This window comes from Sceloporus occidentalis, unplaced genomic scaffold (assembly GCF_023333645.1).
Source record: "Sceloporus occidentalis isolate IW3139 unplaced genomic scaffold, rSceOcc1.0.p SCAF_18, whole genome shotgun sequence".
NCBI classification, from domain to species: domain Eukaryota; kingdom Metazoa; phylum Chordata; class Lepidosauria; order Squamata; family Phrynosomatidae; genus Sceloporus; species Sceloporus occidentalis.
The window spans coordinates 573,513-590,572 of record NW_028316998.1 but is presented as its reverse complement, the minus strand read 5'-3'; the positions used below and the strand labels follow the sequence as shown (position 1 = coordinate 590,572).

At 38.6% G+C, this 17,060-nt stretch overlaps 1 protein-coding gene across 1 annotated transcript; it reads right to left on the bottom strand.

Moving 5' to 3' along the window:
• Window positions 1–5,123: 5,123 nt before the first annotated feature.
• KDSR (3-ketodihydrosphingosine reductase) lies at window positions 5,124–16,455 on the bottom strand. Its single transcript, XM_089482346.1, has 10 exons — window positions 16,348–16,455; window positions 15,772–15,861; window positions 12,845–12,901; window positions 12,145–12,210; window positions 11,145–11,240; window positions 8,058–8,249; window positions 7,058–7,141; window positions 6,699–6,782; window positions 6,176–6,277; window positions 5,124–5,243 (listed from the first exon to the last, which is right to left on the bottom strand). The coding sequence occupies exons 1-10, from the start codon at window positions 16,453–16,455 to the stop codon at window positions 5,124–5,126; spliced, it is 999 nt and encodes a 332-aa protein (XP_089338472.1).
• Between the last annotated feature and the right edge of the window lie 605 nt (window positions 16,456–17,060).

Here is a 17,060-nt window from a genome sequence, read left to right as displayed (position 1 = left end):
ATATGGCACTGTGGCCCATGATATGCCTTTTAACTCTCTATATGCCACTGTGCCCCATGGTATGCCTTTTGACCCCCTATGTGCCACTCTGCCGCCAGAAATGCCTTATACCCCTATATCCCATTCTGGCATTTAGCTGATTAAAATGCATATTATGGGGCAGAGTGGCATATAGGGGGGTATAAGGCATTCCAGGAGGCAGAGTGGCATTAAGGGAGTTAAAAGCCATTGTATAGAGCACTCTGCCTCCAGAAATGCCTTATACCCCTATATGCCACTCTGGCATTTAGGGGGTTAAAAGGCATATTATGGGGCAGAGTGGCATATAGGGAGGTATAAGGCATTTCAGGAGGCAGAGTGCTCTATTAAATGCCCCCTTGACGCCACTCTGAACACTTTGCAATTATGTATATACTATCCTTTATGTTCTCTTTAATTTTTTACTTTTTGTGCAAAATGTTGATATATCTGAAACATATAAATACATTGGGGTTGTTAAAAGAATATTTTTGACAAAGAGAAATAAAGAAATCCCAACCAGGCATGAAAATCACTATACCAGATGTAAAAAAAGAGACAACAAGCTAGCCCAGCCATCGGTATAATAAATAACTTTTATTTGTAATAAGATTAAACATCAAAGGTATTTGCCACGGGACACATCTGTGAAAGGGCAAGTCCCACTAGGTTGATCTGAAACCCAATGGCAAGGAGCAGCAATAAGTTGCAAGTCCAACAAATGCAAAAAGTCCAATAAGGGAAGAGACAAAGCCGTGGTCAGGCACACAATATCACAGGTCCAGAGAGTAAGCCAAGTCAATAAACTAGGAATCAACACAGGGGTACAGGACCACAGGGAGAACTACTGTTCTACTGAAGGCTTGGCTTCAGAATAGTCTGTCAGCGAGCTGCAAACATTGTGGGGATTTATAGCACCAGCTGCTTGGGACCGCCCCTGTTGCAGAGGGAACAGAGGTGGGGTGAGTGGCTCCACCCCATCTGCCCTGCTTATACGAGGAGGTGCCCAGACGGATCCTGGGCCTGGCGAGGCAGAGGGACTCCCGAGGACCGACCTATAGGAGTGGAGGTAAGGGCCATGACAATATTCAACTCAAGATGACACAGGGCACAATCCAAAAGCCTCTGTCTGGACTTATTCATAGGTACTACTCTCCCCCCCCCCCGTGTTGTAATAATAAGTTATTATTACACAATGAACAGTACTCATTTATCAACCTCAAAAAGATGAAGGGCTGCATTGACCCAGAGATGAGTGGCACCCGGGGTGGACTGCCTTCAGGTACGCTACTCTAAGGAGATCAGACACTTCATGGCCCACTTGACCAATCCCCTGTGTTTTATCTACTGGGAAATGTCATCTTGTCACGAACAATAAAATGTTTAATCAAATCATTGTACATGATAGACGTTAGACATGCATAGATTTATTTTTTTTATTTGTAAATAACTTATAGCTATGCTAAAAAGAGAGATGGCAATGTCAGAGTTTCTCCCTACATGATACAGGAGGCATTATTTGTTTTGGAAGACAAAGTAAACCTGTACACATGGGCTAAAAACATTTTGTTTAGGGTTTGGTCTATTCATACGAGTTGTATTTCCTCTCCTTTAGGTTTTGGTGAAACTCAATGCACTTTTTCCATTTGGAAGCAGTTAGTTTAATTTTATACAAGAAATTTCAAGATACACAAATCTATTAGACATCAGGTATTCAAAGTGGCCCTTTGACCTGTACACATAGTATAGTGGTGACAGAGTGTAGTTGGAAACCCTAGGTTATACAAGTAATTCTGGTTCTCTGAAGTATACATCATTTAAACTATGAATGTTTTATGCGCCTTCATTTTCTCTTGGTTAGTTTGTCATGGTGTAAGGCAATACCTTACTCTCATGACATTCTGCCCATTTCACTTCCTACACAGCTAATACAGCCCATACAGCCCAAGTGAAAATCTATTTTGTAGATTGTATTTGCACACACAATATTTCATTTGAGATTCCCAAGGATTAAGACATTTACAAAAGAATCTCTGCTATTTTCATTATATTCAAAATTGTCATTAGATCAAGCAAATCAAAAAGGTAATCTCCCACAGTAAGGGGGCATTGACAAACACGAATGATATTATTTCAAGTTGTTCCAAAGCGCCAATTTCTGTTTAGAAGTTAATTTGCTCCTCAAGTAAATAACATATCCAATTTATGTCATATAAAATCCCCCAAAAAACAAACAGAACAAAAAGTAGGCACGTCATATATGACTTTATTTTCCAGAATTAAAAAATAAGGTTCTCTTGAAATATGTTTGACACAGAAGCAAAGCAGAAACACATTCTAGATGCAGACCTGTATAAAAATATCACATCAGAAGAAAAGCAAAGAAAACATACACCTGATACTTGGTTGACAATAACAGGCAAAACTTGTTACTGGCTTAACTAATGAAGATGCTATATTGAATATTTCACAATATGATGAACATTGAAAGTTGCAAATAAAAGGTGTCAGCATCTTGAGCATATGATTAAATCCTCTCCTATGCTATTCAAAATTTAGTGAGTAGAGACTTTTGCAAACAAAGAATGTGTTCTACATCTTAATTCTAAGGATGGCAAATGGTTCCTGATTGAGCCTGATAGGTCATACAAGATTTGGAGAAAAATAAAAATGTATGTTTTCATACTATAACTGATTTTATGACTTTACCATGTTTACGATATAATATATAAACCAGTCTCCTCATATAGTTCTATACTGCCTCTATTTTAAATATTCTTTGGTATATGAAAATTACCAAGGGTGCACAAGAGTACTAAATGCACAGAAGCCAAGGACGAAGTTTACTAGGAAAAATTATGTAGCAGTTAAAGTACAAAAATGTATTAAGAGTTGGGTATTGAAAGTGGCCCTTTGACCTATACACATGGTATAGTGACAGATAGTATGTTAGCAGTGCAAGACATTTACTTGTTATAGAGGGCATGTTTCTTTTAATTACAGCCTTCATATTATAGCAGTTGAAATTCCTACATATCTCGGACAGTCAATGAAACAGGAGACACGATATAATATTGGGTCAACCTGATCATCTTCACTTCACCACAAAGTCCTTGTGTAGCTCAGGCATGGCACCAGGGACTTTTCTTCTAATTTGAAACCAACACTTCTAATAGAAGTATATCTATATGCTTGCACATTATATTAAGAATGCAATATAAAAATACTGTTTCCAATTAAAACAAAGTGGAGGGAAATTCCCTGGAGTCAATACTGCATATAAGATTTACCTTTATCCTAGACTGGCATGCATTTATTTGTTGGCAGCTCCATCCACAGAAACATCTCTTATTACACCTTTTACAAAAAAATATTATCCACGAATATCTTATATAAAAAAAAATAATGCATTGAACATTCTAAAAACACATCACTACATACTCTTATATTTTTAACTAAGAATTCAAGTGTTCTTATAGACACTAGAGTACTATAAGGAACATTCTGGGCTTCATGACCATTTTAAAACTTAATTTTTTAAATATATAATTTTTTTTGGCCAGCTATAGCCATTTCCAATTTTCTGTATTCGTTCTGACCCTAGTAAAAACTCCAACTTAAAATGTTATTGTAGTATATAATTTGCTTTAAATAAGAGCATATAACAGGTATAATTTATATCTTCCACCGATGCACTAACTAGACAGACAAGGTTGTGTGTCGAGGGTCTTGTGACTCAAAACAAATCCAGTACATTAACAGCATTCAGCAGGCAAATCAAAATTGGTTTATACATTAAAGCATTCCTTTACTATACTGTAAGTATTGCACAGCCATGTTAGTTTTGCCTTTCACAATACATTCAGACAGCGCTGAAATAGTTAATTTAGAAAACGGCAAGTTAGTGTATAAACTCTTAGTTTTTATTTAGTTGAGTGCATGTTCAGCTAACAGGATTTACATGCAACACTCGCTATAATGCCACACGCAAAATATTAAACTACTACACCCTTAATGCCAGTTGGATAAATAAAACTAGGAATACAATTTATAGTCCTCTTCAGCTGTAAGACATGCACGCAAATTTTAAGGCTTTAACATTGTCGCATGAATGCCCCTTTGGCATTACTGGGCATCCTTCCAAAACATTTTCTCTCATTCAGTGTAGAGCTGTAATTATGCTCCACATTTCATCGTGTTTACCTCTTCTGTTACTGAAGAATTCAGAACTACTTTTATGGTGTAAATGTAGCATACAAAACATTTAGAAATAGGCACAGGCACTGAGCAGTCATCAATACCCAGAACACAGTTTTTAAAGGTAACTACATGATATGAACTTGAAATGTGACCATAAATTTACTCAATTTGTAAAATGCTGTGGATGCTACTTTACTACTTCAAGAATCAGTTTTAAGCACCCATATTTTTTACCTTGGTAATGGAAATCAGACGAGGGATTAATGGTATACAAGAGAACAGGCTGGGGACTTGGTCTCCAGCTAGTCCCACTTTGTCTGAAAGATACCTATATAACATCTACATACGGAACTTCGATCAGACTCAAGCTCTCCTTGGTTATAATCTTTGGACAACATTACCCTTTCAGAATAGGGGGAAATACACACAAAAAAGAAGCCTTCCCTGATGGGGAAGATCTTGAAATGTTTGCATAATACAGGACCCTGTCATAATGTACTTGTGGCAGCGGTAATGGACTGGGCTGCGGAGTGACTAGTGGCGAGTACACAGGTGAGGAGCACCTCCTCAAAATATTTTGTTTATATGCAAATCGTGTGTTTACCTCAAAATAAACAATTAAAGTGTGTATTTTAAATTTTATATTGGCATTTTAATGACAATTTACAAAAAAAAAAGTATACAAATCCATCTTTTTATCCCATACTTACTGTCTTATCAACGCAAAATCATACTTTAAAGTGCTATCAGTACAGTTTGCATAGAAACACTCACTTCATTTTTTTTTCACAGATGCAGAGCTATGTTGAAAGTGTAGAGTAACTGGGCGATGGGAAAATTATACATTTAGGTTATTTGTTTTCAGAGCTGCAAGCAGTTTAAATAGTTCTCAGCACCCAAGGCTATCAGTCTGTTTTTTCCACTTTTAGGCAGTTTTGTTTCTGCATCATGCATCGACGAACAATACTATCAAAACTTCCTAGGTAGAACAAAGCAATGGTGCGGAAAAGGCCCATGGTGACAACCTGAAAAAAAAATATAATACTTGCTGGGGTCAATTAAGTTTGTTTTTATACAACAAGACTAACACAAAAGATATAGCTTCTACCTAAATTTAACTAATATAACAAAATGTGTATTTTTAAGTACAAGCCATACACAAATAAGGGCCCTTAAAATTAATTTGTCAATTTTACGCCATAAAAAAAGGTTGAAACCTAGGCTGCCTAAGGAAATACATTGAATTCTTACATGTATGGGGCAAATCAGACCAACCAGCACCCATGCAAGAGTAAGACAATGCACCCCTCTGGAGACAGAGGCCTTTATGGGCATACATCCAGGCATACAGAAAGTATTCCACTTCCCCTATTCTTACAAAGGTGGACATAGTTAAGCCTAATTAAACCTGTATTAGTGGCAATGGACAGAATGAGTTGTCCCCTTTTCACTATGCAAGAAAATGCCTGATTCTACATTATTTCACATTACATGTGTACTTTATTGCATAACCAGTGTGATTTGGATTAATGAAAATGCAGGTTGTATGCACAAAGCCAATACATCATATTTTCCTCTAATATCTTGAAGGAAATTGTGTTATTTGTGTTTCAGGGCCCCATGGATTGCAGAATCCAGTAGCAGGGAGAAATAAAACAATTTACCCTCTCTACCTGACCCTTCATTCACATCAGTTAACTAGTGACAACCATAAAAGTCTTCTCTCAATATAGATAGAATGTTGGACACGTATGGCAGAGTTACAAATCTGTGACAAGACTGCTGTCTGGAGAGAGATATCATTATCCTCTATTCAGTCAGCGATGACCTCTACAGAAGGACACAGAGTCTATTTTAAGTAGCATTGTGACAGCCGATTGCCCTTTAGGACAGGAGTTTTCAGTAACCAGTGCCCATGCATATAATCATAATGTGGTTTGTCATTAAGGTGCCCTACCTGTTGAAGCCCCTCTGTGATGGTGGTGACCGGAGACATACCGCATGTCAGAGATGACAGCATATAACCATCAGAGCCAATTGAGCTGTTGAAATTACCTTGCTATAAAAAAGCCACAACAATATTAAAATACAACAATGCAATACTAAAGAGAAAAAATAACAGTCTATAGGTGCGCACGCATGAGCAGAAAACTTTGACTTAAGTCACAATTCCACCAGGGAAGTAAACAAATGCTGCTTTCAAGTCAGACACTGCTTTTTTGTTGTTTTTTTACATTGCAGATAGGGTAGTAGACAAACAATCGTCTCATCAAGTGGTAAAGGTTAATAGTGTAAGGGGAATTAAACATGCATGGATAGGCATAAAACTATCCCGAATTTTACTTTCACTTTACTGAACCCTGGAAGGACAAATAGCCATGTCAACCCATGTAACAACCCAGTAAAGAATTGTAACAATAGGATAAAATTATAATAACGGTAAACTGGGTTAGTTTTCTGTAAAATACACAAATACTTACTATGGCATCTTTAACTATCGCTGTGGCCACCTGATCTGCTTGGCAAAGGCTTGACGATTCTGAAATCAGCTTGGTCTCCAAAGGCTTCAAAATAAAAACAGACCAACAAAAAATGATTCATAAAAGAAAACTGTATAAGATAGACATACGTGTGGTGCTCCATCTGCTCACCAAATACAGAACTGTGTACACCAGTAGTATAGCAACTAGGTTTGTTGTTTTTTTTTTTTAATGCCTGATCTCTCATGTCCCATATTACCAACTGCTTGTTTGCCATTTCTTCATGGATGTCACAGTGCTACCTGAAACGTAATCTTTCTAAAACTGAACTTCCAACCATCCATACACAAAAACATTACCTTTGATTTGTTCTCTTCAGCAAATCCTGGTGTGTCCGTATCAGGAGGATAAGCAACCGTCACGTAAATGTTATAAGGCTTCACCTGTACAAATTTATATAGAGAAAAATACATACTAAACATTATATAAAAAAGGCGAGACATCATACATGTACCTTTATATCAAAACCTGTGTAAATAAAGTTTATAGTAAAGCCGTATGCTGGATATCAGCTTCTCTGGCCAAACCTACCATTTCTAGTGAGGCTCCTGTTAGCAGGATAAAATGTGTGGTTCCAGTAGGGAGCTAACAAGACAGACTCATACAGAACACCGATCAGATCCATTTACTGGCTCCACATTTATCTAAACTGTGGATACCAGAGAATTTAAAGGATTAAAATTGTTTGTGCACTTAGAGGATAACAGTGCGCCATGGCATTTGTAAATCTGACTGATACACTGCAAGTTATCTATGTCAAGCTGTTGCAGAACCTTGGAATATATGTTAAACTGATGCAGATGAAGTCACAACTTCCCTGGCACTCTACTACTCAATAAAGCCAATGATTTTTTGGCCCTAAATTCCTATGGTCCTCTTTCCTCTCCTAATGTCCATTCTTTTAAAGGCTCTCACAGTGTTCTAGAAATCACAATGTGTGCATAAAACAGGTAAAAAAGGATGCCCACTGACTAACTCATGTGGAACCTGCATTTGGGGTTGGAGCATTCTTGCCTGGGAAGCAATTTGGTCTAGGACCAGCCTTGGCTTTCTTGTATCATGTTTTAACCCCTTAATGATAAAGCCCGGGATCAAAATGCATGGTTTTCAATGGGTGTTGGGACCGCCCATTGTCCTTAAGGGGTTAAATATTCAGTAGAAATACTAAACAAAAAACAAAAAAACAAAAAACAACCTTGAGCAGTGTTTGAGAAAATGTAAATTATGTTTTGTGTGTTCAGCTGGTGTGGCACCTTTATAGAGTTCTGTACCTTTAACCAGCTTCAGATTGAGTCCTACCTCCATTTGCAAAGCTTCTGCCAGTCCACGGAGCGCAAACTTGGTTGGAGAATAAGCTGTATAGCCAAATAATCCAAGTTGTCCAGCTTGCGAGGAGATAAATACTATACGCCCCATTCTTCGTTCCTTCATGGTTGAAATGACTGCTCTGCTGGGATATACGCTGCCTAAGTAATTAACCTCCATCAGTCTCTGCAGACAGAAAGATACATAGCAGTTTTGGGCCAAATACAGCTACCAATAACACTCAAGGTAAACTGCAAAACAGATGCAGGCCTGGATACCTGATCTCCATTACATTTGCATAAACACAAGAGTCTTGAGCTTGATACGTTGGAAGGTTCTGCGTAAGGGGTAATCCTTTAGAAGGAGTGTTATCAGTCACACTGGAAGGTGTATCTTTTTTGTTATCGTTTTATAAAGCGCCATCATATTCCTCAGCGCTGTACAATGGATAAACATAAACAAGTAGAAAATGTAACCCCTTTGTGACAAAGGCCGATTTTACTTTTTGTACCCTTCGTGACAATTGCCGTTTTAACATTTCTGCGCTGCTCGTGTTTAGCTGTAATTTTCTTCTTTCCCGTTTACTGAACCCACACACATTATATATTGTTTTTTTTCAGGACAAGAAGGGCTTTCTTTAGATGACATTGTTTTGATTGTATCATATTATACTTTTTTTTTTAATAGTAAAAATATGGTGAAAAATGACTAACTTTTAGTTGAAAATTCTTTTACTCATCTATAAAAAGGTAATGACAAACCTGCTAAATAGATTCTACTATTTGTCCCGAGTTTAGAAATACCCAATGTTTTTATGTTTTTATGCCCCCCATGTGCCATTTCGGGTATCTTTGAAGCCGGCCAATGCAATTTACCCCATCAAGTCCTATATTTTTGAAAACTAGTCAGCCCAGGGTATTCCAAATGCTAGTATTTTAACCCTTTCCATGCACCATATCTACCACCAGTCTTTGTCAAACTTTATGGTAGTAATTTTTTTTGCATTTGTTTTTTCACACACATTTTACTTCAGGTATGAATTAAAAGGTTCTCGTATATGTCACCATCATAAAACACTCCAATATGTTTAGCAACATCTCCTGAGTACAGCGATACCTCACATGAATGATTTTGGCTGGCTGTTTGGGGGCAAAAGGGCCACATTTGGGGCATGCGCATTTTTCAATGTTGAACTTTGGCATTTGGGGATCCACTGCCCATGCCCTATTTGGTACATCTTTGAGCCGGGCCATTTCAGTGTGCTCAACAAAACCATATATTTTTGAAAACTAGACACCCCAGGGTATGTTAAATGCTGGTATTTTAACTCTTTGTATGCACACATTTTACCACCAGAATTTTTTCAAAGTTTGCAGTAGTATTCTTTTGTGTGTATTTTTCCCCCCACACACCTACTTTATGTATGAATTTACAGCTCCTGGTATATGCCGCTGTCACACGACACCCCAATATGTGTTCAGCAACATCTCCTGAGTACAGTGATACCCCACATGCATGGGTTTGTCATTTTTGGGGGGAACTAAAAGGCCACATTTGGTACGTGTGCATTTTTCTAATTGGAAATTAGATGTGTGGCCATCCTTCCCCCTGTGTTAATTGGGACATTGTTGAATCCGGCCAATTCAATTTACCCCAAATCATACATTTTTTAAGTAGACACCCCATGGGCATTTAATATGCCAGTATTTTAACTCTCTCCATGCGAGAATTGTTTTAAGCTAGTGTGCTAATTTTAGGACTTGCTCACAAAAATATATTATATTTATTTTTTACCTTTTTTTTCAAACTTGAAGGTTCCCCTGGTAGTGACATCAGAGGGAAATTTTAACATTTTACTGTTTTTTATTATTTTATTTTTTAATTTATTTTTACTAATCACACTGTGATTAGAAAGCTGGGCTCCATTGACTTGCATGGTTGAATGCAGTACCTGTATTCAACCTGCAAGTGGAGCCAGAGTTCTCTAGAGGGTCTGGAGACCATCTAGCGAACTTTTTCATCTTTATTTTTTTTTTCAGGACGGTGGCCATCTTGCTGATGGTGAAGATCACCGGCAGCGGCAGCTGTGACCGCTCTCCGGAGCGGTCACAGTCCATCCTGGGGTAAGTGTTTGGTGTCGCTGGATGCCTCCTGATCGAGGCATTCCAGCGACACCATTTAAGTTTAGGAGGTGATCGTTGATCGCCTCCTAAACGCTTTTAAAACGGGCGGATGTTGACGCCCTGGGGAGGGGCCAGAGATGGCCCCTAGTGCCGATCGTGGTGTTGCTTAATGCCTCGAGGTCGAGGCATTACAGCAACGCTGTTTGGGTCCAGAAAGCGAAAGTAGATCGCTTTCTGCACCCGTTTAAAGACATGACGGTCCTGGCACGTCAATTGTCGTTAACCGTTTGTTTTCCGGTGACGTGCCAGAACCGGCAATTGTCATTAAGGGGTTAACTTACAAAAACAAAAAGGGAGCTTCTTTACACAGAACCCCAAACAAGTTTGCTAATTAAATAGAATAAATGAAAATAGATAATATAATAGAGATTACAAATGCATCATTAAGGGACCTTAAAATATGTGATCCCCATCAGTTAACTGAGACTAAGTTACTTTTCACTCAAGTTTTCTGTTGAATTATTCCCTTTGTTTTAATTATTTCATTTACACTGAAATAACAAACAATCGTGTTTCTTCTCAAATACTCCTCGTTTTGTTTTTGCCTGTCTTAATTAAATATACATATTTAAATAGCACAAAACATTGACAATTAGAACACTAATGTACCAATTTATCGTGAGAGTACAGGGCAGTTCCTTGATACAGCCTCACTTTAGGTACACTTAATAGGCATTAATATGGTTTTGTAGTTAGACTTATAAACTCTCAAGCTCAAAAAGGGTAGAGTGTTTTATGAAGACACCACAGAGAAAAAAAGGCATTCCCATTCCTGAGATGGAGCACTCGAATACAAATTCCCCAAACCTTTGTTTCCTCCCCATGTATTAAACCATTTAGTTATATTTGCTTGAACTTGCTAATAACACATTTGTTTGAAACAGGCTTAGAAACTTACTGCGAAACGATCAATTTCTATTTCTTCAAAGTTTCCAGCTATTGCTGTTCCTGCGCAGTTCACCAACATGTCAACAGGACCAAGCTTTTCCTGAGCCTACAAAGAAGAGCGATACGGACAATAAATTATATCACTGACTAGACCCTGTTCCCAAACTGGAGCATTTTCCTCCAAATAAGGAAATAACACACCAAGAAGCTGCAATTGGTTTTCTTTCATTGGTTTTAACAGAATACAGTACAAAAAGTAAAGTTACCAGATAATATTTTCATAGACCATTTAAAAACCATATTTCATGAAATGCATCCGTAACTTGTTTTTCAAGCAGTGCAACTGCCTCCGATTTGTTTAAATGCTCACCATGAATGAAGTTCCAATGCAGCTTATTGTATCTAATCAATTCCCTGTACTAAGTTGTCTCACCCTACACTTACAAAATGCTGCTTAAATCAACAACTTAATAAGGAGTATAAGCACATAGACCATAACAGGAAGACATGCATTGTAACTGTAGTTATTTGTTGAGACATCTAAAGTGGTGTTAAAAAGAAGAAGAAAAAAATCTGGCCTTCTGCACAAGAAACAATTGGCCTGCCTGGTCTGACATTCTCAATCATGTCTGCTAATTAATTCTTCGGGATATCTTCATGCACATCTCAAGCTTTAAGGCCTTATTGTGCTTGACTGTACTACTTCCACTGGAAATGTATTCCAGGTATCTACCCTTTGGAAATAAACTTCACCCTCAGTATATGTTGCTGAAAGCCCTAACATACTGATGTACTTCATCAGCAGAAGAGAACCAGACAGTTACCCAAGGTCATGTGAGGAGACCCTGCATTGTTTGAGGGGGAGATATAAGAACCCTAGTTAAAACTTGTGTTTCCGTACTTGGCATAACTCTGAATAGCTGATTCAGGTGTGCTGTTCAATTAATATAACAATATAGTCACTATGCAACTGTGTAATCATGAACCAGTATGTAAGCTTTGGTTCTCACCTGCTTTATGACATTTTCTACTTGTCTGTAGTCTTTAGAAACATCAACTGATATACACAGCACAACCTTGCAAAGAGAAGGAAACAAATGTTAAAATATAATTTTTTTCCATCCTAGACCCGAACATCACCAAAGGCAGACCTGTACTTCTGTACTACTATGCCTGTTGGTGTATATGTTAAAGCGTTGATGCAGCGGTCATCAATATGTAATTTATTATAAAGTATATTCATTAAGTGGACAGTTTACTGTTGCTGATAAGCCTGCTGAAGAATGCTTAAAAGTACTCAGAGTACTTTAACATGTATTCTTCTAAACAAGATTGAAGTGCTTAATTGCAGCTGCCCTCTTCCATGGTCCGACTATTACGGTCACCGATTACCTGCTTGAACAGATCCCCACCCTGTGGCGGTGGCAATTCTGCAGAATTCCCCTAAACTACCTATAGTTTGCGTTTTACAATCACTGGGATTGTTTTATAGGTATCTAGTTTAACATTTTAACCGTTAAGTTGAGATTGACAGCAGAGCCCATATTATCCGATTTCATGTCTTGAACTCAACTTGCACCACACTCCCAGACATTCATACAATGCGCACAGACACAATTGACAGCAATCAATCTCCCTCGTTCGCACCATTAACACAAGGCTCAGCACCAATATGATACAGTGAAACTACAGTGTAAATAGTGTCCTTACCTGTTTATCATTTATTGCGTGTTTTTCAATTTCTTTCTTGGCCTGCACCAACTTGCTCTGCAATTAGTAAGCAAACATTTTAATCAAATGCTGAAATGAGGTACAGTATATATATCTGCGCATTGCTAGACTAATGTTTTTTGGCTGTCAATCAAGCCCCCGAATCAGAGTTCAATACAGCTGTTATTTACACAGGGTGAAGTCCAGAAACAACTGTACCAACAATGCCACATTATACAGCTCATTCAGTATTGCTACCTTCCCAGCCAGCACATCCGCTACTCGTTTAAAGGATGAACAGCAGATAAGCGGTTAATAATCACACATAAATTAATGATAAAAAGAAAATGTGATGCAGGACACCGGTTAAATAGGCAGTAAACTTTTTCTAAACCACAAAACTACTACTATTTCTACTAGCAGCTTGGTTCAACATTTAATACAATAGTAACATGATCTATTGTCCGGTAAAGCACACCTTGGTGTAGAGATTAGTAAACAAGGGAGAAACTAACTACTTCTGAGAAATACCTTTTCATACTTGAACTGGAAAAGGGAAATAAATTTAAAGTTATTCCATCACTGATCTAAATCAGGGATGGCTGCTCTTTTAATACCTTCCACATGAAAAGCCCTATGGGGGGGGGGCTCAAAGAGTTCCCACTGGATTGGATAGCGCAGTGCTATCAACAGCAATTCAAAACTTCAGGGCAATGAAGCCAACAATGGGGAATTAAGCCGACAATCAACAATGACATGGCTAAAGAGCTACTAGAAATGTGTGATTTGTATGACTTTTAAAAAGGGGTCATATTCCAGCCAATGTGATAAATCTAGCATAATGAGCAGGAAAGTCTCAAAACAAGCCACTGGATGTACTCGCATTCCTAATCTAGGACTACTAAAGAACGGTGTGAAATTTATATACCCATTGAGGGAGCCAATTCAGGCTAATGCGTTGTCTGGAGAGCAAGTTCAGTCTGCATGTTTGTTATTAACATTAACGCTTCCGCCTCTAGCATTAATATGCTTTACAACTAAATGCTTGCAGTTTAGAAAAATATTACATATATAATAGCTACCAGTGGGGACATATAAAACAAGCTTGTTATAGAGAAATTCAGTTCTCAGTGAACTGTGTAGGTGTGAATCAGTTTTAGATTTCAAGCTACATCGCAAAGTCTGCACATCTGCCATTTTTAACTATCGAATGTAAACCACTGCACTTTACCCAACGGTACGATCGCCTATAATGTGGTAATTTTTTTCACTATGGCAAATATACAGTGCCTTGGAAAAGTATTCACCCCCTTGGCATCTTTCCTATTGTGTTGCATTAAACCTGGAATCACTGTGAAGATACAAAATATTTTTTATTGTGAAACAAGACAAAAAACACCTGAGCGTGTATAACTATTCACCCCCCCACACACACACACACACATACACAGTCTCAATACAATACTTTGTAGACCCACTTTTTCCAGCAATTATTTGCAAGCAAGTATCTTGGGGTTCATCTCTATAAGCTTGGCACATCTAGCCATCTAGCAGGAAAAACTCCTCCAGCCCCTTTAAGTTGGATAGGTTCCTCTGGTGAACAGCAATCTTTAAGTCATACCACAGATTCGCAATTGGATTAAGGTCTGGGCTTTGACTAGGGCATTCTAAGACATTTTAATGTTTTTCCTTAAACTACACGAGTGTTGCTTTAGCAGTATGCTTAGGGTCATTGTCCTACTGAAAGGTAGACCTTTGTCCCTCAAGTCTCTGGAAGACAAATAGGTTTCCTCCAATAATTTCTCTGTAATTAGCTCCATCCATCATTCCTTCAATTCTGACCAGTTTCTCAGTCCCTGCCGATGAAAAAACATGTTCTCGGGGTGATTAGAGGTGTTAGGTCTGCACCAGTGATTTTCTTGATGCCCAAAAGGCTCAATTTTAGTCTCATCGGACCAGGGTACCCTCTTCCATATGCTTGGCAAGCAACAAAAGGTGTTTTTCTTTAAGCAATGGCTTTACTCTTCAGTATGTGGAGCGACAACTTAGAGGTGGTCCTATGGACAGACACTCCAATCTTTGTTGTGGAGCTTTGCAGCTCCTTCAGAGTTATCTTTGGTCTCTTTGTTGGTTCCCTGATTAACACCCACCTTGCCTGGCCCGTGAAGTTTTGCATATGGCCCGGGTTTGTTATGGTGCAATATTCTTTCCATTTCTCGATAATGGATTTAATGTTGCTCCGTGGGATGTTCAAAGTTGGGGATATTTAACTAATTATGCGACTTCTGAAGGTAATTGGTTGCACCAGATCTTACTTAGCGACTTCATAGCAAAGGAGGTTAATACATATATACACACACACACACACACACACACAACTTTTTTCCCATTTTTTAGAGTTCTATTTAAAGTTATTTTCCTCATTTCACCAATTTGGACTATTTTGTGTATGTCTATTAAATGAAATCCAAATAAAAATCCATTTTAATTCCAGGTTGTAATGCAGGAAAAATGCAAAGGGGGCAATACTTTTGCAACACAAGTTATATGTATCACAAAAGCCTTATGTAATCGAGAAGTCACAACTATTATGTAGAAATGCAGAAATGTGGCCCATTAACCAATTATTGGATTTAACAGTTTTTAAATTCACTTTTCACCGTTGACATAAAAACTACCACTTATTTACCCAATGTAACAAGGCTGACAATTTTTTTTACAACTGTTTTATAGTCAAAAATTTGTGCTAAAAATGATTAAAGGAATACTCAACATTTCTTGAGCAGTCCTTTGATTGCATCTGAAGACAAGATCCCTGAGGCAGCAAAGACGTATGTTTTTTTATTTTTTCTTATCTCCATTTTCTCATAACACGGCCCTTCAAACTGCAATCAATTTAAATACACAGAACATCCTTAAAATCTCACCTCATCCCGAGCAACCAACGTTATAAAAGCACCTTGTTTGAAGCATTCAATAGCGATACATTTGCCAATGCCACTTGATCCACCCGTTACCTAAAAAAAAAAATGTATCTAATATGAACACATATACAAAGTGTAAACAAAGACATAAGTACAGAACATACAATAACTTTGTAAGGATCAATCACCTTCAGGAACAAGTTTGGCCAAAAAAGCTCTAGTGGCATTACACATGTAAACAGCGTATGTGGCAACATTTTAACACAGTACTAAGGGCAGTAAGAAGGCAGGTTTTTTTTTTTTTTTTATTAAGCTACTTATTAATTAGTTGAACTATTATAGTGGATTTAACCCCTGCGGTAATAATCATCATTAATAATACATTATTGTAAGGCTATCTCCAGATGAGCACACCCAAATGACCTTTACAGCACCTAGGTCAGGTCATCAAAGCGCTGAGGGGTGTGTGAAACAGGTATCTAAACCTCTACCATAGGCTTCCCATCTGAATACGGTACAGAAACTAGACAGTCCAAGGAATATACACCAGAGTACACAAACACAGAGGGGGGGACTCACCACCACATGTGCCCCTGCTAGTTTCAGAGGTTTGGGGCTGATGAGCGGAGAAACCATGTACAGGAGTAGCACGAAGGCCACTATGAAGGCAGCGGCCAGCAACAGCATGACCGACTGAGTTAGGGAGTCCAGCCTGCAGAGAGGAGGGAGCACAGGGAGGGGGAAATGCTTGCTCAATCACTGCTGGTGGATACGGTGATAAACACAGGGAGCGGAGCCCAGGCTGGAGACATGAGAGGTTAAGAGCGTACACAGGAAATAAAGGTCGGCAAACACAACACAACGCAACGCAATACAATGTAAAGGATGGTGAGGGGCGTTACAGGGAGGACAGCAGAAAATGGGGGGATGTTTGAATAGAAACCCATATACTTCAACCCGTGACATAAATCAGAGTACACACATTGTGCCAGGTGAGCAACCGGTGACGCGAGGGACAGATTGAGAGCGGAAAAGCTAAAGGTGAAGAGCTGCGCAGGGTGGTGCTGGCAGCTGCAGAGAAAAACCACCCGACAAGTGTCAAGCTGCGTGGAAACTGTCTACAAGGCTCCTCAAACAGCCCCACTAGCAGGTCCCGTTCACGTGACACGCCTGCGAACTAGCGGTCTATAACAGCATGCAGCTCTCCAAGGGCTTGTGTCGCTTTAAAAGCACCGCCTCCCTCTACTTTGCTTTTCCTGTTTATGTTGCACTTGCTGTGCAGGCAAGAGGAA

Coding starts and splice junctions, on each gene's coding strand:
- KDSR (XM_089482346.1), bottom strand. CDS start 16,455: ATGCTGTTGCTGGCCGCTGCCTTCATAGTGGCCTTCGTGCTACTCCTG. Junction 12,902..15,771: donor CGTTGGTTGCTCGGGATGAG/GTGAGATTTTAA, acceptor TACTAATTGCAG/AGCAAGTTGGTGCAGGCCAA. Junction 12,211..12,844: donor ACGCAATAAATGATAAACAG/GTAAGGACACTA, acceptor TCTCTTTGCAAG/GTTGTGCTGTGTATATCAGT.